At 46.4% G+C, this 27,279-nt stretch overlaps 1 protein-coding gene across 20 annotated transcripts in view; it reads left to right on the top strand.

The window, feature by feature from the left end:
* unc-13 overlaps positions 1–27,279 on the top strand; it is a 1,383,522-nt gene that overhangs the window by 1,223,308 nt on the left and 132,935 nt on the right. For all 20 annotated transcript variants that reach the window (XM_070092069.1, XM_070092068.1, XM_070092067.1 and 17 more), the window contains one exon: positions 2,104–2,178. In XM_070092069.1, coding sequence (XP_069948170.1) covers positions 2,104–2,178 — 75 coding nt within the window. The remainder of the gene's footprint in view (positions 1–2,103; positions 2,179–27,279) is intronic.

Raw genomic sequence — 27,279 nt, 5'->3', positions numbered from 1 at the left:
TTGGTGGTGGTGTTGGCAAGGGAGATTGTTGTTGATGGCAGTGTTGATGAGAGGGAATGTTGATGATAGTGTTAGTGAGGGAGATTGTTGATGATGGTGTTGGTAAGGGAGATTGTTGATGGTGGTGTTGGTGAGGGAGATTGTTAATAGTGGTGTCGGTGAGGCAGATTGTTAATGGTGGTGTTGGTGAGGGGTGATTGTTAATAGTGTTGGTGAGGAAGATTGTTGATGGCGTTGGTGAGGCTGATTGTTGATTGTGTTGGTGAGGGAGATTGTTGATGTTGGTGTTGGTGAGGGAGATTGTTGATCATGGTGTTGGCGAGGGAGATTGTTGGTGGTGGTGTTGGCATGGGAGATTGTTGATGGTAGTGTTGATGAGGGAGATTGTTGATGGTGTTGCCAAGGGAGATTGTTGATGGTAGTGTTGATGAGGGAGATTGTTGATGGTGTTGCCAAGGGAGATTGCTGATGGTAGTGTTGATGAGGGAGAGTGTTGGTGGTGGTGTTGTCGAGGGAGATTGTTGATGGTAGTGTTGCTGAGGGAGATTGTTGATGATGGTGTTGGTAAGGGAGATTGTTGATGGTAGTGTTAATGAGGGAGATTGTTGATGGTGGTGTTGGTATGGGAGATTGTTGATGGTAGTGTTGATGAGGGAGATTGTTGATGGTGGTGTTGTTAAGGGAGATTGTTTATGGTAGTGTTGATGAGGGAGATTGTTGATGGTGGTGTTGGTAAGGGAGATTGTTGATGGTAGTGTTGATGAGGGGGATTGTTGATGGTGGTGTTGGTAAGGGAGATTGTTGGTGGTAGTGTTGATGAGGGAGATTGTTGATGGTGGTGTTGGTAAGGGAGATTGTTGATAGTAGTGTTGATGAGGGAGATTGTTGATGGTGGTGTTGGTAAGGGAGATTGTTGATGGTAGTGTTGATGAGGGAGATTGTTGATGGTGTTGGTAAGGGAGATTGTTGATGGTAGTGTTGATGAGGGAGATTGTTAATAGTAGTGTTGATGAGGGAGATTGTTGATGGTAGTGTTGATGAGGGAGATTGTTGATGGTGTTGGTAAGGGAGATTGTTGATGGTAGTGTTGATGAGGGAGATTGTTAATAGTAGTGTTGATGAGGGAGATTGTTGATGGTAGTGTTGATGAGGGAGATTGTTGATGGTAGTTTCAGTTTCTCTTGTGAGAGTAATGACTGTACCATTACCACCATAATTCCCATTTCCATCGTCACCACTGCTATTGCTAACACCATTCTTATCATCACCATCAACGTATCCTCACTATATTCTATATCTCTTCTCTATATCACTCTACTTTATCACCTACCATACACACCCATTTTATCCTAGCTAGTTTCCATTATCACTTCGTGTTTTCCCTCCTCTTTCTGCCTCCTCTTTCATTTTTATTATGTCTTATTCATACCTCTCGTTATCTCAGTGTTTTGCAGTTGTTTTTACGTCTTTATCTCCTTTCTTTCTTCTTCCTCTAATTTTTTTTCTCTCTCTCCTTTCTCGAATTCCATTTTTTCTTATTTCTCTGTTATTCCAACCTCGAAGTTATTGCGTTCCACCCATTACTGTTACTACCATTATTGTCACTTCCAGTGTCCATACGACTACCATTTTCTCAACCTCATTCCGCCCATCACTGTTACTACCATTTCCTCAAGTAACCTCATTCCACCCATTGCTGTTACTACCACTGTTGTCACTACTGTTGTCTGTACGACCACCATTACCTCAGGTACAGTCATTCTCATTACAGTCTTCATCACTGCTAATTTCTTAGGTAAAAATTTCTGTACTGCGGACAACAGTGCAGGAAAAGAAAACGCTGCAAAGCCAATTTTTATTGAGACAACGTTTCGCTGTCTGTAGAGCTTAACGAGAGGTCATGATAAAGCGCTGCGTAGAGCGAAACGTTATCTTACTTTCACTATTACGGGCAGTGCAATGTTTCACTCATTCTCTCCTTTTTGTCCTTATCCTTCATTTTCCCTCCCTGCCACGAAACACAAGAGCGATTTGACTAATTCTTCTCTTTTTTCCCTTCCCCTTCCTTGTCCCATCCCCTCTCCCTTCCATGCTGGATAACAGACGATGGCGGCGACGAAGAGGAACGCAGGGCTGACCTCCGCCGTGCCCAGGGCTTCGCTCAACGACGAAGAGTTGGTAAGTATATCGAAGTCGCTGCTGGCCCACCCGGTCACCAGTCTGGTCTCTCGCTGCTGGTCGAGACGCTAGCCTAAGACTCACGAATTTTCGAAATGGTGTGTGTGTGTGCGTGCATGTACGTGCGTGTGTGTGCGTGCGTGCTTGCGCGACCTCACCTACTTCACCTGTGTTTGGTTGCAGGGGTCCAGACTCAGCTTCTGTCTCTACCTCCTGAAATAACTTGCCCGTAGATGTATGTGTACTTGCAAATGGTGCTTTTATGTGCCTGTGTACTGGTGTGTGATGACGAAGTGCTTGTGTGTGCCTGTGTACTGGTGTGTGATGACGAAGTGTTTGTGTGTGCCTGTGTACTGGTGTGTGATAACGAAGTGTTTGTGTGTGCCTGTGTACTGGTGTGTGATGACGAAGTGTTTGTGTGTGCCTGTGTACTGGTGTGTGATAACGAAGTGTTTGTGTGTGCCTGTGTACTGGTGTGTGATGACGAAGTGTTTGTGTGTGCCTGTGTACTGGTGTGTGATAACGAAGTGTTTGTGTGTGCCTGTGTACTGGTGTGTGATGACGAAGTGTTTGTGTGTGCCTGTGTACTGTTGTGTGATGACGAAGTGTTTGTGTGTACCTGTGTACTGGTGTGTGATGACGAAGTGCTTGTGTGTACCTGTGTATTGGTGTGTGGTGACGAAGTGCTTGTGTGTACCTGTGTACTGGTGTGTGATGACGAAGTGCTTGTGTGTACCTGTGTACTGGTGTGTGATGACGAAGTGCTTGTGTGTACCTGTGTACTGGTGTGTGATGACGAAGTGCTTGTGTGTACCTGTGTACTGGTGTGTGATAACGAAGTGTTTGTGTGTGCCTGTGTACTGGTGTGTGATGACGAAGTGTTTGTGTGTGCCTGTGTACTGTTGTGTGATGACGAAGTGTTTGTGTGTGCCTGTGTACTGTTGTGTGATGACGAAGTGCTTGTGTGTACCTGTGTACTGTTGTGTGATGACGAAGTGCTTGTGTGTACCTGTGTACTGGTGTGTGATGACGAAGTGCTTGTGTGTACCTGTGTACTGGTGTGTGATGACGAAGTGTTTGTGTGTACCTGTGTACTGGTGTGTGATGACGAAGTGCTTGTGTGTACCTGTGTACTGGTGTGTGATGACGAAGTGCTTGTGTGTACCTGTGTACTGGTGTGTGATGACGAAGTGCTTGTGTGTACCTGTGTACTGGTGTGTGATGACGAAGTGCTTGTGTGTACCTGTGTACTGGTGTGTGATGACGAAGTGCTTGTGTGTACCTGTGTACTGGTGTGTGATGACGAAGTGCTTGTGTGTACCTGTGTACTGGTGTGTGATGACGAAGTGCTTGTGTGTACCTGTGTACTGGTGTGTGATGACGAAGTGCTTGTGTGTACCTGTGTACTGGTGTGTGATGACGAAGTGCTTGTGTGTACCTGTGTACTGGTGTGTGATGACGAAGTGCTTGTGTGTACCTGTGTACTGGTGTGTGATGACGAAGTGCTTGTGTGTACCTGTGTACTGGTGTGTGATGACGAAGTGCTTGTGTGTACCTGTGTACTGGTGTGTGATGACGAAGTGCTTGTGTGTACCTGTGTACTGGTGTGTGATGAAGTGCTTGTGTGTACCTGTGTACTGGTGTGTGATGAAGTGCTTGTGTGTACCTGTGTACTGGTGTGTGATGACGAAGTGCTTGTGTGTACCTGTGTACTGGTGTGTGATGACGAAGTGCTTGTGTGTACCTGTGTACTGGTGTGTGATGACGAAGTGCTTGTGTGTACCTGTGTACTTGTGTGTGATGACGAAGTGCTTGTGTGTACCTGTGTACTGGTGTGTGATGACGAAGTGCTTGTGTGTACCTGTGTACTGGTGTGTGATGACGAAGTGCTTGTGTGTACCTGTGTACTGGTGTGTGATGACGAAGTGCTTGTGTGTACCTGTGTACTTGTGTGTGATGACGAAGTGCTTGTGTGTACCTGTGTACTGGTGTGTGATGACGAAGTGCTTGTGTGTACCTGTGTACTGGTGTGTGATGACGAAGTGCTTGTGTGTACCTGTGTACTGGTGTGTGATGACGAAGTGCTTGTGTGTACCTGTGTACTGGTGTGTGATGACGAAGTGCTTGTGTGTACCTGTGTACTGGTGTGTGATGACGAAGTGCTTGTGTGTACCTGTGTACTGGTGTGTGATGACGAAGTGCTTGTGTGATCCTGTGTACTGGTGAGTGATGACGAAGTGCTTGTGTGTACCTGTGTACTGGTGTGTGATGACGAAGTGCTTGTGTGTACCTGTGTACTGGTGTGTGATGACGAAGTGCTTGTGTGTACCTGTGTACTGTTGTGTGATGACGAAGTGCTTGTGTGTACCTGTGTACTGGTGTGTGATGACGAAGTGTTTGTGTGTACCTGTGTACTGGTGTGTGATGACGAAGTGCTTGTGTGTACCTGTGTACTGGTGTGTGATGACGAAGTGCTTGTGTGTACCTGTGTACTGGTGTGTGATGACGAAGTGCTTGTGTGTACCTGTGTACTGGTGTGTGATGACGAAGTGCTTGTGTGTACCTGTGTACTGGTGTGTGATGACGAAGTGCTTGTGTGTACCTGTGTACTGGTGTGTGATGACGAAGTGCTTGTGTGTACCTGTGTACTGGTGTGTGATGACGAAGTGCTTGTGTGTACCTGTGTACTGGTGTGTGATGACGAAGTGCTTGTGTGTACCTGTGTACTGGTGTGTGATGACGAAGTGCTTGTGTGTACCTGTGTACTGGTGTGTGATGACGAAGTGCTTGTGTGTACCTGTGTACTGGTGTGTGATGACGAAGTGCTTGTGTGTACCTGTGTACTGGTGTGTGATGACGAAGTGCTTGTGTGTACCTGTGTACTGGTGTGTGATGACGAAGTGCTTGTGTGTACCTGTGTACTGGTGTGTGATGACGAAGTGCTTGTGTGTACCTGTGTACTGGTGTGTGATGACGAAGTGCTTGTGTGTACCTGTGTACTGGTGTGTGATGACGAAGTGCTTGTGTGTACCTGTGTATTGGTGTGTGATGACGAAGTGCTTGTGTGTACCTGTGTACTGGTGTGTGATGACGAAGTGCTTGTGTGTACCTGTGTACTGGTGTGTGATGAATCACAAAAAAATCTTGCATATAATTGTATGGCATGAACACAGACACGCGCGCGCACGCACGCACTCACACACACACACACACACACACACACACACACACACACACACACACACACACACACACACACACACACACACACACACACCAGTTTTTATCTTTGTGAGTCTACTTTGTATTGTTATATATTATTGTTAGTGCCATTGCGTGTTAAGTTAGTGGCACCATGGCTTACAAATCTTCGCCTTAAGCACCTCCTTGTGGCACTCAATTTCCTCTCACCTTTTAATGAGTAGAAGGTAATTCATTGCCTGTATCCTTGCGAGAGATTAATATCTTCATGTCACTGTGGTATAGCTTCTTATAACACCTTCTGTGTGTCACTGTTAATTATATTCAACATTGATATTGCAAGAGACTTGCAGTGTCTCTATTACTCAATTTTTTTTTTCATTGTATTCCCCCTCACTGTAAATATATAAATATATAGACGCTATATAAGTGTTAGCTTAGTGTGATAGCCTTCTATTTGAGCTATCTCACCTGTATATACATGTAGCTTGCAGGAAGTAAAAGGATCCTTCTCGTCACTCCCTCTGGCACTTACGCACTGCCTCTTGTGTCACTCCCCCGAGTAACCTTAAGTGTCAGTCACTCACGCAGGCGGCTATGATTGGCTAGCTTTTAATTTTCTGTAGCTTGTAGCTTTTGTTACTCTCTACCCTTTGTATTATCTTCTCTTGTAGGCCCTAGTTTTGCCCTCTCATTCCTGTAAGCTAAGGAGACTCGGGTGCAGTGGTTCGAGCCCCCCAGTGAAGCGGTGGGTTCAGTCTTGTTTGGTCGGTCCGCAGCTACCAGTGGTTCTGTGGTTCTTGGTAGTAGTTTAAACCGTCGGTCATTTGTTCACCACCTGCCAGACAGTGCAGTGGGTAATATTTCAACTGGTTGGTATTAGCGCCGAGGGTGTATACACCGAGAGATGCAATAATCGCGAACGAGCGATTAAAGATGCAAAATAACCACAGGGGAAGGTGAATGATAGCTCTAGGCCTTTCGTGTTGCAATCAGCACGTCTTCAGGAGCTTGCAGTGTTGCAGAAATTATTAGGGAGTCCAGGTACATTCGTTCAGGGGAGCGGCTAGAACCGTTTCCCTGAACGAATGTACTTGGGCTCCCTAAGGTGGCTTCTCTGAAGATGCCGGTAATGCCCTTGTTGACTTGTGGTTCTGTTAATGGCAGGACAGCCATTCATTATTTACACAAACAGTAATTCTCAAGACGATGATTCACACAATGACTCCCCAAGTTTCATTATACCTCGCTAGTGGAGAGTATTGATTCGTTGTCACTGGCTATTTTTCATGTCCCTGCCCTGACTGGCTTTGTAATCAGTAGCGATCAGTGTTAATAAGCTTTTCTAGCCTCTTAGAACTTACAACAGAGACTCTGTGTCCTTTCTAACCTTGTAATAAGTAGTGATGGGGTGTTTTTAGCACTGTGTTGACCTCTAACACACGCTTCTTAGCGCTGCCAGCAGAGGTTTAGAAAAACCGACAAGTTGAAGAATAAGACACTAGTGCAACATTTGCGAATCCTTATTGAGGAAACATTTCGGAAGCCTCAAATTCCTCCTCCTCTTCCACCGTTCTTCTTTGTATTGGACTGAACAAGCCACTGATTGGCGAAACGTTTCCTCAATAGAAGATCCCCAGATGTTGCACAAGTCTCCCCTCAAGGGAAGTTCCTTGATGCTGGTGAGAGGCTCTTGATGTAGGGAATTGGATCTGTGCTCCAGTTCCCTGAATTAAGCCTGAATACCTTCCACATCCCCCCCACAGGCGCTGTATAATCCTACGGGTTTAGCGTTTCCCCCTTGATTATAATAATGCGCAGGAGTCTCCACGTCTTTACTTTTAATTCCAAGTAAAAGGTTGTTCAGTAACATGAGCAGTGTTGGTGGGTTGTTGGAACACTGTGCTGCACTCAGCAGTGTTGGTGGGTTGTTGGAACACTGTGCTGCACTCAGCAGTGTTGGTGGGTTGTTGGAACACTGTGCTGCACTCAGCAGTGTTGGTGGGTTGTTGGAACACTGTGCTGCACTCAGCAGTGTTGGTGGGTTGTTGGAACACTGTGCTGCACTCAGCAGTGTTGGTGGGTTGTTGGAACACTGTGCTGCACTCATCAGTGTTGGTGGGTTGTTGGAACACTGTGCTGCACTCAGCAGTGTTGGTGGGTTGTTGGAACACTGTGCTGCACTCAGCAGTGTTGGTGGGTTGTTGGAACACTGTGCTGCACTCAGCAGTGTTGGTGGGTTGTTGGAACACTGTGCTGCGCTCAGCAGTGTTGGTGGGTTGTTGGAACACTGTGCTGCGCTCAGCAGTGTTGGTGGGTTGTTGGAACACTGTGCTGCGCTCAGCAGTGTTGGTGGGTTGTTGGAACACTGTGCTGCGCTCAGCAGTGTTGGTGGGTTGTTGGAACACTGTGCTGCACTCAGCAGTGTTGGTGGGTTGTTGGAACACTGTGCTGCGCTCAGCAGTGTTGGTGGGTTGTTGGAACACTGTGCTGCGCTCAGCAGTGTTGGTGGGTTGTTGGAACACTGTGCTGCGCTCAGCAGTGTTGGTGGGTTGTTGGAACACTGTGCTGCGCTCAGCAGTGTTGGTGGGTTGTTGGAACACTGTGCTGCACTCAGCAGTGTTGGTGGGTTGTTGGAACACTGTGCTGCGCTCAGCAGTGTTGGTGGGTTGTTGGAACACTGTGCTGCACTCAGCAGTGTTGGTGGGTTGTTGGAACACTGTGCTGCACTCAGCAGTGTTGGTGGGTTGTTGGAAAACTGTGCTGCGCTCAGCAGTGTTGGTGGGTTGTTGGAACACTGCTGCACTCAGCAGTGTTGGTGGGTTGTTGGAACACTGTGCTGCACTCAGCAGTGTTGGTGGGTTGTTGGAACACTGTGCTGCACTCAGCAGTGTTGGTGGGTTGTTGGAACACTGTGCTGCGCTCAGCAGTGTTGGTGGGTTGTTGGAACACTGCTGCACTCAGCAGTGTTGGTGGGTTGTTGGAACACTGTGCTGCACTCAGCAGTGTTGGTGGGTTGTTGGAACACTGTGCTGCACTCAGCAGTGTTGGTGGGTTGTTGGAACACTGTGCTGCGCTCAGCAGTGTTGGTGGGTTGTTGGAACACTGTGCTGCGCTCAGCAGTGTTGGTGGGTTGTTGGAACACTGTGCTGCACTCAGCAGTGTTGGTGGGTTGTTGGAACACTGTGCTGCACTCAGCAGTGTTGGTGGGTTGTTGGAACACTGTGCTGCACTCAGCAGTGTTGGTGGGTTGTTGGAACACTGTGCTGCACTCAGCAGTGTTGGTGGGTTGTTGGAACACTGTGCTGCACTCAGCAGTGTTGGTGGGTTGTTGGAACACTGTGCTGCACTCAGCAGTGTTGGTGGGTTGTTTTAACACTGTGCTGCACTCAGCAGTGTTGGTGGGTTGTTGGAACACTGTGCTGCACTCAGCAGTGTTGGTGGGTTGTTGGAACACTGTGCTGCACTCAGCAGTGTTGGTGGGTTGTTGGAACACTGTGCTGCACTCAGCAGTGTTGGTGGGTTGTTGGAACACTGTGCTGCACTCAGCAGTGTTGGTGGGTTGTTGGAACACTGTGCTGCACTCAGCAGTGTTGGTGGGTTGTTGGAACACTGTGCTGCACTCAGCAGTGTTGGTGGGTTGTTGGAACACTGTGCTGCACTCAGCAGTGTTGGTGGGTTGTTGGAACACTGTGCTGCACTCAGCAGTGTTGGTGGGTTGTTGGAACACTGTGCTGCACTCAGCAGTGTTGGTGGGTTGTTGGAACACTGTGCTGCACTCAGCAGTGTTGGTGGGTTGTTGGAACACTGTGCTGCACTCAGCAGTGTTGGTGGGTTGTTGGAACACTGTGCTGCACTCAGCAGTGTTGGTGGGTTGTTGTTGGAACACTGTGCTGCACTCAGCAGTGTTGGTGGGTTGTTGGAACACTGTGCTGCACTCAGCAGTGTTGGTGGGTTGTTGGAACACTGTGCTGCACTCAGCAGTGTTGGTGGGTTGTTGGAACACTGTGCTGCACTCAGCAGTGTTGGTGGGTTGTTGGAACACTGTGCTGCACTCAGCAGTGTTGGTGGGTTGTTGGAACACTGTGCTGCACTCAGCAGTGTTGGTGGGTTGTTGGAACACTGTGCTGCACTCAGCAGTGTTGGTGGGTTGTTGGAACACTGTGCTGCACTCAGCAGTGTTGGTGGGTTGTTGGAACACTGTGCTGCACTCAGCAGTGTTGGTGGGTTGTTGGAACACTGTGCTGCACTCAGCAGTGTTGGTGGGTTGTTGGAACACTGTGCTGCACTCAGCAGTGTTGGTGGGTTGTTGGAACACTGTGCTGCACTCAGCGGTGTTGGTGGGTTGTTGGAACACTGTGCTGCACTCAGCAGTGTTGGTGGGTTGTTGGAACACTGTGCTGCACTCAGCAGTGTTGGTGGGTTGTTGGAACACTGTGCTGCACTCAGCAGTGTTGGTGGGTTGTTGGAACACTGTGCTGCACTCAGCAGTGTTGGTGGGTTGTTGGAACACTGTGCTGCACTCAGCAGTGTTGGTGGGTTGTTGGAACACTGTGCTGCACTCAGCAGTGTTGGTGGGTTGTTGGAACACTGTGCTGCACTCAGCAGTGTTGGTGGGTTGTTGGAACCGTGTGCTGCACTCAGCAGTGTTGGTGGGTTGTTGGAACACTGTGCTGCACTCAGCAGTGTTGGTGGGTTGTTGGAACACTGTGCTGCACTCAGCAGTGTTGGTGGGTTGTTGGAACCCTGTGCTGCACTCAGCAGTGTTGGTGGGTTGTTGGAACACTGTGCTGCACTCAGCAGTGTTGGTGGGTTGTTGGAACACTGTGCTGCACTCAGCAGTGTTGGTGGGTTGTTGGAACACTGTGCTGCACTCAGCAGTGTTGGTGGGTTGTTGGAACCCTGTGCTGCACTCAGCAGTGTTGGTGGGTTGTTGGAACACTGTGCTGCACTCATCAGTGTTGGTGGGTTGTTGGAACACTGTGCTGCGCTCAGCAGTGTTGGTGGGTTGTTGGAACACTGTGCTGCACTCAGCAGTGTTGGTGGGTTGTTGGAACACTGTGCTGCACTCAGCAGTGTTGGTGGGTTGTTGGAACCCTGTGCTGCACTCAGCAGTGTTGGTGGGTTGTTGGAACCGTGTGCTGCACTCAGCAGTGTTGGTGGGTTGTTGGAACACTGTGCTGCACTCAGCAGTGTTGGTGGGTTGTTGGAACACTGTGCTGCACTCAGCAGTGTTGGTGGGTTGTTGGAACACTGTGCTGCACTCAGCAGTGTTGGTGGGTTGTTGGAACCGTGTGCTGCACTCAGCAGTGTTGGTGGGTTGTTGGAACACTGTGCTGCACTCAGCAGTGTTGGTGGGTTGTTGGAACACTGTGCTGCACTCAGCAGTGTTGGTGGGTTGTTGGAACACTGTGCTGCACTCAGCAGTGTTGGTGGGTTGTTGGAACCGTGTGCTGCACTCAGCAGTGTTGGTGGGTTGTTGGAACACTGTGCTGCACTCAGCAGTGTTGGTGGGTTGTTGGAACACTGTGCTGCACTCAGCAGTGTTGGTGGGTTGTTGGAACACTGTGCTGCGCTCAGCAGTGTTGGTGGGTTGTTGGAACACTGTGCTGCACTCATCAGTGTTGGTGGGTTGTTGGAACACTGTGCTGCGCTCAGCAGTGTTGGTGGGTTGTTGGAACACTGTGCTGCACTCAGCAGTGTTGGTGGGTTGTTGGAACACTGTGCTGCGCTCAGCAGTGTTGGTGGGTTGTTGGAACACTGTGCTGCACTCAGCAGTGTTGGTGGGTTGTTGGAACACTGTGCTGCACTCAGCAGTGTTGGTGGGTTGTTGGAACACTGTGCTGCACTCAGCAGTGTTGGTGGGTTGTTGGAACACTGTGCTGCGCTCAGCAGTGTTGGTGGGTTGTTGGAACACTGTGCTGCACTCGGCAGTGTTGGTGGGTTGTTGGAACACTGTGCTGCACTCAGCAGTGTTGGTGGGTTTTTGGAACACTGTGCTGCGCTCAGCAGTGTTGGTGGGTTGTTGGAACACTGTGCTGCACTCAGCAGTGTTGGTGGGTTGTTGGAACACTGTGCTGCACTCATCAGTGTTGGTGGGTTGTTGGAACACTGTGCTGCACTCAGCAGTGTTGGTGGGTTGTTGGAACACTGTGCTGCACTCAGCAGTGTTGGTGGGTTGTTGGAACACTGTGCTGCACTCAGCAGTGTTGGTGGGTTGTTGGAACACTGTGCTGCACTCAGCAGTGTTGGTGGGTTGTTGGAACACTGTGTTGCACTCAGCAGTGTTGGTGGGTTGTTGGAACCCTGTGCTGCACTCAGCATTGTTGGTGGGTTGTTGGAACACTGTGCTGCACTCAGCAGTGTTGGTGGGTTGTTGGAACCCTCTGCTGCACTCGAACGATCACTTCTCACAGCTCGTTAACCTCGTAACAAGGACTGGTGTTGTTGCCTCTCTTCACCTTGTTACATTGTAATCAGTGATTGACTCGTCCCCTCCACCCCTTTCCCCCTTGTGAATAACTCAAGAATCTCCTTACCTCTTTGTTACTTACCCTTTAATTAGAAGCCAGAGTTGCTCCTTTGATGGACCAGGATGTTTTTCTGTCTCCCTTTACCGTCTATTGTATCAAAGGGAAGGTATTTCCCCCCTGCTGTGTGTGTATAAAGTGTCCCTGTGTACCTCGGCCTCACAATATTTATACGTTTGCCTCTCCTTGTCTTACACTTAAGTACTTTGTATTCCTCTTTATCATAATTAAGGGTTACTCTTCCCTTTTATTGTCATTAAGGGGTTGAGCTAACTTTTGTTGTAAATGTGGAATTTGTTTTCCATTAATTTCACTCAGGGCTCTTTACCCCTTTACTCTTAACACGACTCAATGGGCTTTTGGACTCCCCATTATTATAACTAGTGGGACTGTCTTTCCCTTATTATGAAAGGTTTGTTTTTCCTTTATAAGTTAAGTAGGTTGTCTCCCCATTATTTATAATTAAACATTCTTTATGCTGTAACTAAGGGGTCTTGTCTTCCCTATTAGTGTAACTAATGGGCTTGCCTTCCTTGTTAATGTAACTAATGGGCTTGCCTTCCTTGTTACTGTAACTAATGGGCTTGCCTCCCCTTGTTAGTGTATGTAATGGGCTTGTCTACTATATTAATGTAACTAATGGGCTTGTCTACCTTATTAACTTAACTAATGGGCTTGTCTACTGTGTTAATGTAACTAATGGGCTTGTCTACCTTATTAAGGTAACAATGGGCTTGTCTTCCTTATTAATGTAACTAATGGGCTTGTCTACCTTATTAATGTAACTAATGGGCTTGTCTACCTTATTAATGTAACTATTGGGCTTGTCTACCTTATTAAGGTAACTAATGGGCTTGTCTACCTTATTAAGGTAACTAATGGGCTTGTCTACCTTATTAAGGTAACTAATGGGCTTGTCTACCTTATTAATGTAACTAATGGGCTTGTCTACCTTATTAATGTAACTAATGGGCTTGTCTACCTTATTAACGTAACTAACGGGCTTGTCTACCTTATTAATGTAACTAATGGGCTTGTCTACCTTATTAATGTAACTAACGGGCTTGTGTACCTTATTAATGTAACTAATGGGCTTGTCTACCTTATTAATGTAACTAATGGGCTTGTCTACCTTATTAATGTAACTAATGGGCTTGTCTGCCTTATTAATGTAACTAATGGGCTTGTCTATCTTATTAATGTAACTAATGGGCTTGTCTACCTTATTAACGTAACTAACGGGCTTGTCTACCTTATTAATGTAACTAATGGGCTTGTCTACCTTATTAATGTAACTAATGGGCTTGTCTACCTTATTAATGTAACTAATGGGCTTGTCTGCCTTATTAATGTAACTAATGGGCTTGTCTACCTTATTAACGTAACTAATGGGCTTGTCTACCTTATTAACGTAACTAACGGGCTTGTCTACCTTATTAATGTAACTAATGGGCTTGTCTACCTTATTAATGTAACTAATGGGCTTGTCTACCTTATTAATGTAACTAATGGGCTTGTCTACCTTATTAACGTAACTAACGGGCTTGTCTACCTTATTAATGTAACTAATGGGCTTGTCTACCTTATTAATGTAATTAATGGGCTTGTCTACCTTATTAATGTAACTAATGGGCTTGTCTACCTTATTAAGGTAACTAATGGGCTTATCTACCTTATTAATATAATGGGCTTGTCTGCGTTATTAAGGTAACTAATGGGCTTGTCTACCTTATTATTGTAATGGGCTTGTCTACCTTATTAATGTAACTAATGGGCTTGTCTACCTTATTATTGTAATGGGCTTGTCTACCTTATTAATGTAACTAATGGGCTTGTCTTCTCCCATATATTTTCAACTTTTCATTCTTGTTACCAAAGAAAAAACATTCTCACCTTGTTTTTATGTTACATTTTTCTGAAGAGTCAAGTTAGTCCCATCAGTCGTAACTAGGAGTCCACAGTTATGTTATGGCTAGTAATAAGGGGCTGGCACCCTTAGTAAGGGGGATAGGGCCCTTAGTAAAGGGGTCTGTACCCTTGGCTTAAGCATGCATTAAGTGTTTATCTATACCAAGCAAATTTAGTAAAGGTAAATAACGACAAAGGGGGTTGTGACCCCTTAAAAAAGGGGGTGTGACCCGAGCAGTGACTAAAGGGGATGGGTCACGTCGGGGTCAGATTCCCACTGTCTCTCCCCCTATCTTCCCCTATGACGTGACCCTTCCCACCAAAGGAGTATGTGAGCTAGGACCGGGACCCAGGTCTACCCTGTGTGACCTAGAACTGGGACCCAGGTCTACCCTGTGTGACCTAGAACTGGGACCCAGGACAACCCTGGGTGAGCTAGGACTGGGACCCAGGTCTACCCTGTGTGACATAGAACTGGGACCCAGGACAACCCTGGGTGAGCTAGGACTGGGACCCAGGACAACCCTGGGTGAGCTAGGACTGGGACCCAGGACAACCCTGGGTGAGCTAGGACTGGGACCCAGGACAACCCTGGGTGAGCTAGGACTGGGACCCAGGACAACCCTGGGTGAGCTAGGACTGGGACCCAGGACAACCCTGGGTGAGCTAGGACTGGGACCCAGGACAACCCTGGGTGAGCTAGGACTGGGACCCAGGACAACCCTGGGTGAGCTAGGACTGGGACCCAGGACAACCCTGGGTGAGCTAGGACTGGGACCCAGGACAACCCTGGGTGAGCTAGGACTGGGACCCAGGACAACCCTGGGTGAGCTAGGACTGAGCTCTGCTAATCGCTGGTTTTCTCACTTTCTCCTTCCTCTCTTCCTCTCTCCTGTCCCTCACTTTCGGTCTTAGGTCCCAGTAAGTACACTCTTACTATTTATTCCCTTCTTATTCTTATCAATATATCGGCTGTGATGGTCTTGTTTTCTGTATTTGTAAGTGCATCATTTCGCCTCTCGTGTGTACACTCACACATCTTCATGTGTACATGATGCCATGTGTACACTCGCCCATCTTCATGTATACACTCACACTTCTTCATGTGTACATGATGCCATGTGTACACTCACCCATCTTAATGTATACATGATGCCATGTGTACACTCACCCATCTCCATGTGTACATGCCATGTGTACACTCACCCATCTTCATGTGTACATGTCATGTGTACACTCACTCATCTTCACGTGTACATGATGCTATGTGTACACTCACTCATCTTCACGGGTACATGATGCCATGTGTACACTCAACCACCTTCATGTGTACATAACACCATGTGTACACTCATCAGTGATTCATTCAGGGGATAGACTTACAGACATAGAAATTGGTGTATGCGAGCAGGCATATATTTATGTATACACCCGGGTATACATACACGTACGTACATGTATATGCCTGTACACACACACACACACACACACACCTGTTCGTCAATATACGTCACACCCTATAATAATAATAATAATTATAATAAAAATAATAAAGTTACGTCACAAAACGCAGCAAAGTTACGTCACAAAACAATAAAGTTACGTTTTAAAACGCAGCAAAGTTACGTCACAAAACGCAGCAAAGTTACGTCACAAAACGCAGCAAAGTTACGTCACAAAACGCAGTAAAGTTACGTCAAAAACGGATATCTGGTTAAACTAACTATAGTTACTTTAACCAGATATCCGTATGTAAGAACCTTATCTATCTACTAATATCTATATCTACTCGAGGTAGAATCATTAGACAGTTCAACAAGTGTCTGACAGCCATCAACAAGTGTCTGACAGCCATCAACAAGTGTCTGACAGCCATCAACAAGTGTCTGACAGCTATCAACAAGTGTCTGACAGCCATCAACAAGTGTCTGACAGCCATCAACAAGTGTCTGACAGCCATCAACAAGTGTCTGACAGCCATCAACAAGTGTCTGACAGCCATCAACAAGTGTCTGACAGCCATCAACAAGTGTCTGACAGCTATCAACAAGTGTCTGACAGCCATTCGTCTTGTTACTGTCTCCTCTGTGTATACTCGGTGTATATTCGTGTTATGCTTGTATATTTGTTGTATTCTCGCGTCTCCTGCTCTTCCCTCCCTCTCTTCACTCCCTCCCTTCCTTCCTCCCTCCCTCAGTTCCCTTCCTCACCTCGCTCCCTTCCTCAGTCACTCCCTGAATGCCCTCCATCAGTATCCTCCCTGTATCACTCCGTGGCGTTCCTTCCTCCGTGGCCCTCCCTCCCTTCGTGGCCCTCCCTCCCTTCGTGGCCCTCCCTCCCTTCGTGGCCCTCACTCCCTTCCTCAAGTACGGTAGTATTGATCTTGTGGATGGATGTTAGGAATTCCCGGAAAGAAAGAAGCGGTCAACGACTTAGTGGCCACCTGCTGCCACCACCTTCCACCACCTGCTGTCACCACCTTCCACCACCTGCTGCCACCACCTGCCTTCACTATCTCTCAGGACCTACTGCCACGTGTCTGTTCCTACTGATGATCTCTCTCTCTCTCTCTCTCTCTCTCTCTCTCTCTCTCTCTCTCTCTCTCTCTCTCTCTCTCTCTCTCTCTCTCTCTCATTCGTCAGGCAATTAAACTTGAGTAAATTAAAGCCTCACTCGGCCACTGATTGTACCAACTCCAGAACCTGACTGGAACCCCACCCACCAACCTCTTTCACCTCTCCACCTCATCCCTCTCTTACCCCCATCCCCAGCATCCCACCACACCCTCACCACACCACACCCTCACCCCTCCACACCCTCACCCCACCACAAACTCACCCCACCACAAACTCACCCCTCCACAAACTCACCCCTCCACAAACTCACCCCACCACAAACTCACCCCTCCACAAACTCACCCCTCTACACACTCACCCCTCCACACCCGCACCCCTCCACACCCTCACCCCACCACAAACTCACCCCACCATAAACTCACCCCACCACAAACTTACCCCACCACAAACTCACCCCTCCACAAACTCACCCCTCCACACCCTCACCCCTCCACACCCTCACCCCACCACACCCTCACCCCACCACAAACTCACCCCTCCACACCCTCACCCCACCACACCCTCACCCCACCACAAACTCACCACACCCTCACCACTCCACACCCTCACCACACCACACCCTCACCCCACCACAACCTCACCCCACCACAAACTCACTCCTCCACACCCTCACCCCTCCACACACCACAAACTCACCCCTCCACAAACTCACCCCTCCACAACTCACCCCACCACACCCTCACACACAAACTCAACACCCTCGCTCCACCACCCTCCACCACCCTCACCCCACCACACCCTCACCCCACCACACCCTCACTCCCCCACACCCTCACCCCACCACAAACTCACCCCTCCACACCCTCACACCACCACACCCTCACCCCACCACACCCTCACCCCACCACAACCTCACCCCACCACACCCTCACCCCACCACACCCTCACACCACCACACCCTCACCCACCACACCCTCACCCCACCACACCCTCACCCCACCACACCCTCACCCCACCACACCCTCACCCCACCACACCCTCACCTCTCCACACCCTCACTCCACCACACCCTCACCCCACCACACCCTCACCCCAACACACCCTCGCCCCACCACACCCTCACCCCACCACACCCTCACCCCACCACATCCTTACCCCTCCACACCCTCACTCCACCACACCCTCACCCCACCACACCCTCACCCCACCACACCCTCACCCCACCACACCCTCACTCCACCACACCCTCACCCCACCACACCCTCACCCCACCACACCCTCACCCCACCACACCCTCACCCCACCACACCCTCACCCCTCCACACCCTCACTCCACCACACCCTCACCCCATCACGACCTCACCCTCACCCCAACACACCCTCGCCCCACCACACCCTCACCCCCACCACACCCTCACCCCACCACATCCTTACCCCTCCACACCCTCACTCCACCACACCCTCACCCCACCACACCCTCACCTCTCCACACCCTCACCCCACCACACCCTCACCCCACCACGCCCTCACCCCACCACACCCTCACCCCACCACACCCTCACCCCACCACACCCTCACCCCACCACACCCTCACCCCACCACACCCTCACCCCACCACACCCTCACCCCAACACAACCTAACCCCACCACACCCTCACCCCACCACGCCCTCACCCCACCACACCCTCACCCCACCACACCCTCACCCCACCACACCCTCACCTCTCCACACCCTCACCCCACCACACCCTCACCACACCACCCTACCCTCACCCCACCACACCCTCACCCCATCACGACCTCATCCCACCACACCACCACGCCCCACCACACCCTCACACAACACCACACCCTCACACCACACCACACCCTCACCCTCCATACCCTCACCCCACCACACCCTCACCCCACCACACCCTCACCCCCACACCCTCACCCCACCACACCTCACCCCTCCACACCCTCACCCCCCCACACCCGCTCCCCACCACACCCTCACACCCACACCCTCACCCCACCACACCCTCACCCCACCACACCCACACCCCACCCCTCCACACCCTCACCCCACCACACCCTCACCTCTCCACCCCCACACCCCACCACACCCTCACCCCACCACACCCTCACCCCACCACACCCTCACCCCACCACACCCTCACCCCACCACACCCTCACCCCACCACACCACTCACCACACCCTCACCTCACCACACCCTCACCCCACCACGCCCTAACCCCACCACACCCTCACCCCACCACGCCCTCACCCCACCACACCCTCACCCCACCACACCCACACCACACCCTCACCCCACCACACCCTCACCCCACCACACCCTCACCCCACCACCCACTCACCCCACCACACCCTCACCCCACCACGCCCTCACCCTCACGACCTCACCCCACCACACCCTCACCCCACCACACCTCACCCCACCACACCCTCACCCTCACCCCACCACATCCTCACCCCACCACACCCTCACCCCACCACACCCTCACCCCACCACACCCTCACCCCACCACACCCTCACCCCACCACACCCTCACCCCACCACACCCTCACCCCACCACACCCTCACCCCACCACACCCTCACCCCACGACACCCTCACCCCACCACACCCTCCACCACACCCTCACCCCACCACACCCTCACCCCACCACACCCTCACCCCACCACATCCTCACCCCACCACACCCTCACCCCTCCACTCCCTCAACCCACCACACACTCACCCCACCACGCCCTCACCCCACCACACCCTCACCTCACCACACCCTCACCCCACCACGCAGTCACCCCACCACACCCTCACCCCACCACACCCTCACCCCACCACACCCGCGCCCCACCCCGCCCTCACCCCACCACACCCTCACCCCACCACATCCTCACCCCACCACATCCTCACCCCACCACAACCTCACCCCACCACACCCTCACCCCACCACATCCTCACCCCACCACACCCTCACCCCACCACTCACCCCACCACACCCTCACCCCACCACACCCTCACCCCACCACACCCTCACCCCACCACACCCTCACCCCACCACGCCCTCACCCCACCACATCCCTCACCCCACACCACATCCCTCACCCCACACCACATCCCTCACCCCACCACACCCTCACCCCACCACGCCCTCACCCCACCACGCCCTCACCCCACCACACCCTCCCCCCTCCCCTAAACGCAGGAGATGGAACTAGTTATGGCTCCGAAGCCTTCAGACTATTATTATTATTATCGTGGGGAAGAGCTAAACTAGTAAGGGTCATGCATCGCCTGGGCGAATGGGAGGTAGTCAGGTTTGGTCTGCTGAAGAAGAGGGGTAGCTCAGCTTCCTTTGATCAAGAGCCCTTCGCCAGCATCAATATATCAGTCACCGGGTTGTTAGTCGCGGATCCTGGAAGGAACTTTTAATGATGGAAGAAAAGTTTGGAAATATTGGTTCCTTTTTATTAAATAATGTTGAAGCATTGAATTGTGACTCTGCTTGCTGATTCACTTTTATCCGAGAGACGTTTTTTTTCCCCCTGGAAGCTTCAGTTCTAAGCTTGAGACTAAGCTGATAACACACAGCTTCGTAAGGTAGGTTCTCTCAGGAGCTGTGCCTCCTAACGCGGCTCTATGAAATCCGCATACAAAGACTATCTGATGATGTCATTGAACACACAAGATATATACACCGTGATGTGTGTCACTGAGCTACATTAATTGCTACTTCAAGGATCAAAGTATTCAAGGTGTACCGTAGTCTGGTTGGTAGAGCACTCAGCTCACGTTGAGGTCCGTGGTTCGGTGCCCGGTACAGGTGGAAACATTGGGGCGTGTTCCTTTAAGACACCTGCTGTCCCTGTTCACCTAGCACTAAAATAGTTGCCTGGGTGTTAGTCGACTGGTGTGGGTCGCATCCTGGCGACAAAATTAACCTAAGTTGCAGGAAATGCTCTGCATAACAAGGGGCTTTCTATGTAGTATGTCTCTAATGTCACCTATGGTCTGTATAAGTTGTATCTCGTATTTGTAAAAATAAAGATTATTATTATTATTATTATTCTTGTATATGTTGTTTAAGTTGGTAAACAAGCGAGATGCAGCCTCATGTAATCGTAAGCCTTTAAACCCGCATTAAGCAACAAATCAGTCGAATGTTCTCCTGCATGGATGCGTAACTTGTCGCAAGCATAGTCATAAAGGCATCTGGAACCTCTGTAAGTCTTTATTGTGAATCGGCTTAAGAGACTTGGGCCAGCCTGGATGCTCTTAGTAGCGATCGTCGGCTCCGGAGAAGAGATTAGATTCCGCCTTGAATCTCCTCGCAGTGTTGAGTTGTTCACAACTGTGCATTCACACGGGCGCAGGAATTGTGAAACTCCTAGAGACTAGAATATCGGGAAGACTAGAATATCGGGAAACGATGTTCTAGTCTCCGCGGAATATATACACCGAGAGGCGCATATTTCTTAGTGTATAAGTACATGGAGAGGTGTATCTCTTTCAGTATATTTGTATACCTGGAGACTTAGGTATCAGTGTATATACACCGTGATGTGAATGGCTATTAATGTGTATACACACTGAAAGATTACCTTAATCTGCATTTTAGAGATTATGCGGTCGATAAGCTTGAAACCTGACTCGGGAACTAGCGGTACGATTAGTTGAATACTCTACCACAACTACTGCAGTTGCTACTAGTACTACAACTATTCTATTTTTTATGGGAAGCGCTCTGGGGGTGATTCGTCGCAAGAATTAACAGAGGTTCGATCCTGTGTCCTTTACCGACAACCACTCAGGTCATCAAGTTACAAACAAATGAGCCGCGTTCAAACGCTGCTTAAGTTCGTGGAGAATTGGCTACAAAAAACATATTCTGGGCACCCTAGCATCGTCTACTTCAAGTGTACATCATTCTAGGCACCCTAGGATTACTCACTTCAAGTGTGCATCATTCTAGGCACCCTAGAATTAGTCACTTCAAGTGTGCATCATTCTGGGCACCCTAGAATTACTCACTTCAAGTGTGCATCATTCTAGGCACCCTAGAATTAGTCACTTCAAGTGTGCATCATTCTAGGCACCCTAGAATTAGTCACTTCAAGTGTGCATCATTCTAGGCACCCTAGAATTAGTCACTTCAAGTGTGCATCATTCTGGGCACCCTAGAATTAGTCACTTCAAGTGTGCATCATTCTAGGCACCCTAGAATTAGTCACTTCAAGTGTGCATCATTCTGGGCACCCTATCATCATCTACTTAAAGTGTACATCAGCCAGCTACACTACACTTACCACCACGACTACACCCGTCAGCCACTATGCACCATCCACACTACACATCATCCACCACACGCTCCTCATTCATCTGTCAGCCATATTCACCCGCATGGGTCTCAATTAGAATTAGTTTAAGGCATTTTGAGCTGTTTGTTACCTAGAGAATGAGAAGATAGCGATATTAAGTAGTGGACTGGATCGTTGAAGATGCAATTATCATGGCTTTAGTGCATCTATGATAAAACAGGATTCATTTACTAACACAGTTTAAAGATTGAGTGAACTGTACTTGCAATATAACAGCAGTCACTGGTAACGCTATTTCAAGCGCTTTCGTGGCCTCTCTGTCACATCCTCAAGGAATGAGAGAATACGAAAGCGATTGGAATTGTGTTGACATTCCCTGTGGTTACGTTATATATTAAGGCATCACTAGTTTCTTATGATCTTATTACTGCACAGACTAAACTATATTTTGCTACTGTTCCATAATGGTAGAATAGACTCGATCTAATATTTTTTTTAATTTCTGATTGAGCTTCTTAGCATAGTATGTTGATTTCGCTAACAAATTTGCTTTAAAGAGAACATATTGCCATGAATATTTGATATGAATTACTGGTGCAATGTTGACTAGAGTAGATATTGCTGACATCTGGCTCTCCTGTGACTCTCCGAGACAGAGTGTGTTGAGAGACTGATGCTGTGTTGATGACTTGTTTCTTGCACTGGCTTACTGCATCACCATCACGCGTGGCGATGCAACACGCACCACACACGCCACCTCACGCATTGCACTCTGCACTACCGTCTTTGCAGCACTCTCATCCTCTTCAACTTGGAACTCTAAACTACCACCATTACCATCTCTACCACCACTACCATCATCTATGTTTCCCTTGCCATTGTCACCACCATTACCACTATCTGTATCTCCTCCACCACCACCATTACCCTCTGTGCCATCACCACCCCCATCTCTCTCGCTCTCTCGCTTTCTCTCTGTCTCGCTCTCTCTCCTCCCTCTTCCCTCCCTCCCTTCTCTCCACCACCAACACCACCTACATCTCCCTTTCCAAAATCACAATATATCTCCCTCTTTCTCCCTTGCCATCACCACTACTACCAGCCGTCGCTCTCCCCTATTACCACCACATTCGCCAACTCCCCCCCCCCATCATCATCATCATCCCCCCTCACCTCTTCCTCCCTGATAATAATAATACTCCCAGTTAAGTAATTATATGGTAGAAAGATCATTTACGATATGGATATACCGATCATTATGTTATAATGTTTGTCTTTATAAACACAGTTTAATGTAACCGATATTATTATTATTATTATTATTATTATTATTATTATTATTATTATTATTACTACTACTATTATTATTATTATTATTATTATTATTATTATTATTATTATTATTATTACTACTACTACTACTACTACTGCTGCTGCTGCTGCTGCTGTTACTACTATTACCACCATCACTACTAGACTACGACTGCTTATACTGATTCTACTATTACTACTATCACTACTACTACTGTGACTATCACTACTACTGTGACTATCACTACTACTATAACTATCACTACTACTACTACGACTATCACTACTACTTCGACTATCACTACTACTACGACTATCACTACTACCACGACTGTCACTACTACTACGACTGTCATTACTACTACGACTATCACTACTACTACGACTATCACTACTACTACGACTATCACTACTACTACGACTATCACTACTACTACGACTATCACTACTACTTCGACTATCACTACTACTTCGACTATCACTACTACTACGACTATCACTGCTACTACGACTATCACTACTACTACGACTATACTACTACGACTATCACTACTACTTCGACCATCACTACTACTACGACTATCACTACTACTACGACTGCCACTACTACTATGACTATCACTACTACGACTATCACTACTACTACGACTATCACTACTACTACGACTATCACTACTACTACGACTATCACTGCTACTACGACTATCACTACTACTATGACTATCACTACTACGACTATCACTACTACTTCGACTATCACTAGTACTACGACTATCACTAGTACTACGACTATCACTACTACAACTATCACTACTACTACGACTATCACTACTACTACGACTATCACTACTACTACACTACTAATACTACGACTATCACTACTACTACTAATACAACGACTATACTGCTGCTACTACTACTACTACTATACTACTAATACTACGACTATCACTACTACTGCACTACTACTAATACTACGACTATTACTACTACTACTACACTACTACTTATTATTACTTATTTTCGTAATTGTTCAGTAAATATTTAAATTTTCAACGTTCTTGTTTTACGTTCCTCATTAAAGTTCATCACTATTGTTCATTGTTCAGCAAGTGTTCTTTATCATATTTATTGTAAAATGAGTTATTGTTCAATTAAATGTTTTACTGCCACCTAAATTATATTGGTCATTATATATATATATATATATATATATATATATATATATATATATATATATATATATATATATATATATATATATATATATATATATATATATATATATATATATATATATGTCGTGCCGAATAGGCAGAACTTGCGATCTTGGCTTAAATAGCAACGCTCATCTTGCCATATAGGACAAGTGAAAATTTGTGTATGCAATAATTTCGCCAAAATCATTCTGAACCTAACGAAAAAAAAATATTTCACTGTTTGTTTAGTATTAAATTATTGTAAACAAATCTAAAATATATTTAGTTGGGTTAGGCTAAAATAAATTGTTCTTGTTATAATAAGGTTAGGTAAGTTTTCTAAGATTCTTTTAGAGCAAAATTAAATTTTTTTACATTAACACTAATGAAAAAATATATCTTTAAACGTATAAGAGAAAATTTTAGAAATGACTTAATTTTAAATGAGTTCTTGCTAATTGACCAGTTTTACATATTCGGCACGACATATATATATATATATATATATATATATATATATATATATATATATATATATATATATATATATATATATATATATATATATATATATATATATATTGTGCTATAATTTTAATATTCATGTGTTATTTGTTCTGTAGCTTGCTCATGTTCACCTGTTCTTCAAACAGGGTGCCCAAAAGTTCCAGTCTCTGGTGTTCTTCACTTGTTCTTCGCTGCACACGGTGTTTCTTCATCTCTTTCGTCTTACCTCTTGTGCCTTGTGTCTGTATTCATTCTCTCTCTCTCTCTCTCTCTCTCTCTCTCTCTCTCTCTCTCTCTCTCTCTCTCTCTCTCTCTCTCATATACAGTTACCTCATATATAAGTTTTCACTTCATAATTAAGCAACTTATTATTTCTACGGATGTATTATAAAACGGGTCACACTTCTTTAATAAAAAATAAATGATTCAATTTTTCCTTTTTTATGATGCAGAACCAATTAGTCAATCTTTTCTTGCCTTTCGTCTCATTTTAACCCCATTACGTTGGTCCCCATTAACCTAATTAACATCCTCAGCTACCAGTTACAGAGGCACAGTCTGACCCAATTACATTTCCGACTCGTCACTTGTTCACAGGTGGGGGTAACAACCACTTTTCCTTTACCTATTTTTTTCATCAAGTTGTAAAGCTGATAAGCCCATTTAACCCATTTTTCAAGCCGCTGCACACTTCGTTAGCCACACGTTGACGTCCTGGCTTACTAGATAATGCTCTTATATTCTTTTTCAGTGGTTTTAACCGTTTATTAGATTTTCCTCTTATTTCAGTTCTACAGGATGTCCACAAAGTTATTTTCCATTTTCAATTAAAAAATAATTATATATATATATATATATATATATATATATATATATATATATATATATATATATATATTATATATATTATATATATATATATTATATATTATATATATATATATATATATATATATTATATATATATATATATATATATATATATATATATATATATATTATATATATATATATATATATTATATATATATATATATATATATATATATATATATATATATATATATATATATATATATATATATATATATATATATAATATCGTGCCGATTAGGTAAAATTGGTCAATTAGCAAAAACTCATTTAAAATTAAGTCCTTTTTAAAATTTTCTCTTATACGTTTAAATATATATTTTTTTCTCATTTATGTTAACGTAACAATTAACAATTTTGTACCTAAAAACGTTAGAAAACTTACCTAACCATATAACAAACGCAATTTAATATAGCCTAATCCAACTAAATATATTTTAGATAAGTTTACAATAATTTAATAAACAAACACAATGAAATATATTTTTTTTCGTTAGGTTCAGAACGATTTTTGCGAAATTATTGCATACACAAATTTTCGCTTCTCTTATTCGGTAAGAGGAGCGTTGCTATTCAAGTCAAAATCGGAAGTTTTACCTATTCGGCACGACATATATATATATATATATATATATATATATATATATATATATATATATATATGTGTGTGTGTGTGTGTGTGTGTGTGTGTGTGTGTGTGTGTGTGTGTGTGTGTGTGTGTATGGTGTGCCTCTACCGTGATCCACAGTAATGTGATCTTCGTGTAACTTATGTTAGATTTTTGCCATGTTAGCTGAGCCATCAACTGCAACCCACTGTAAAGTTTTTTTCGCCAGAGGTCTTGCCTCTCCCTACAGACAGTATAGCTTTTGTCCCTCTGTGAATCTTTCCTGTCTATCCTCCTCCCTCGTTTTCTCTTCCCTCTGTACCTTGTTTCTCCATCTTGGCCATTTTCTAACCCCTTTCCCCTTCTCTCATCTTCATTCTTCCCTATTTATTCGACCCTATCATCTTTTTTTTTCCTCTTCCCGAATCTCCCCTCTTTCTCATTCTTTAACGCCTATCGTGTGTTTCCCCTCTTGTTTTCTCCACCCCCACATGTCTCCCTTCATCCATGTTACTTCACCTCTTTCGTCTTATCACTTCTCTCTCTCCATTTCCCTTCTCCCCTATGTCTGCCCTCACCTGCTCCTAAGATAATTACTTCCCTGGCACCTAATCTGCTGTAAAAATCCCTTAATCCCATCCTTCAGGTGGTTCAGCGTGGGCATATGTTTGTGTCAGCAAGTATGTAAATGTCTGTGTATATTTAACGTGCAAAACAATCACGGGGGGAGCGGAATGATGGCTCTGAGTTATTCGTGTTGCAATCAACACATCAGGAGCTTGCAATGGTGCAGAAAAGAGAAGGATGTCCTTGTGATCGTATCTGCTCGGACCTCCCCTCCTATTTTTTGCAACATTGCAAACTCCTGACGATGTGTTGATTGCAACACGAAAGGCCTAGAACTATCATTTAACTCCTCCGTGGTTATATATATATATATATATATATATATATATATATATATATATATATATATATATATATATATATATATATATATATATATATATATACACACACACATATATATATACAGTGGACCCTCGAATTTAGTAGTGCCTTTT

Source organism: Cherax quadricarinatus, chromosome 38 (genome assembly GCF_038502225.1).
Source record: "Cherax quadricarinatus isolate ZL_2023a chromosome 38, ASM3850222v1, whole genome shotgun sequence".
Classification (NCBI taxonomy): Eukaryota; Metazoa; Arthropoda; class Malacostraca; order Decapoda; family Parastacidae; genus Cherax; species Cherax quadricarinatus.
The sequence above is the reverse complement of the archived record's forward strand: the minus strand, read 5'-3'. Positions and strand labels throughout refer to the sequence as shown.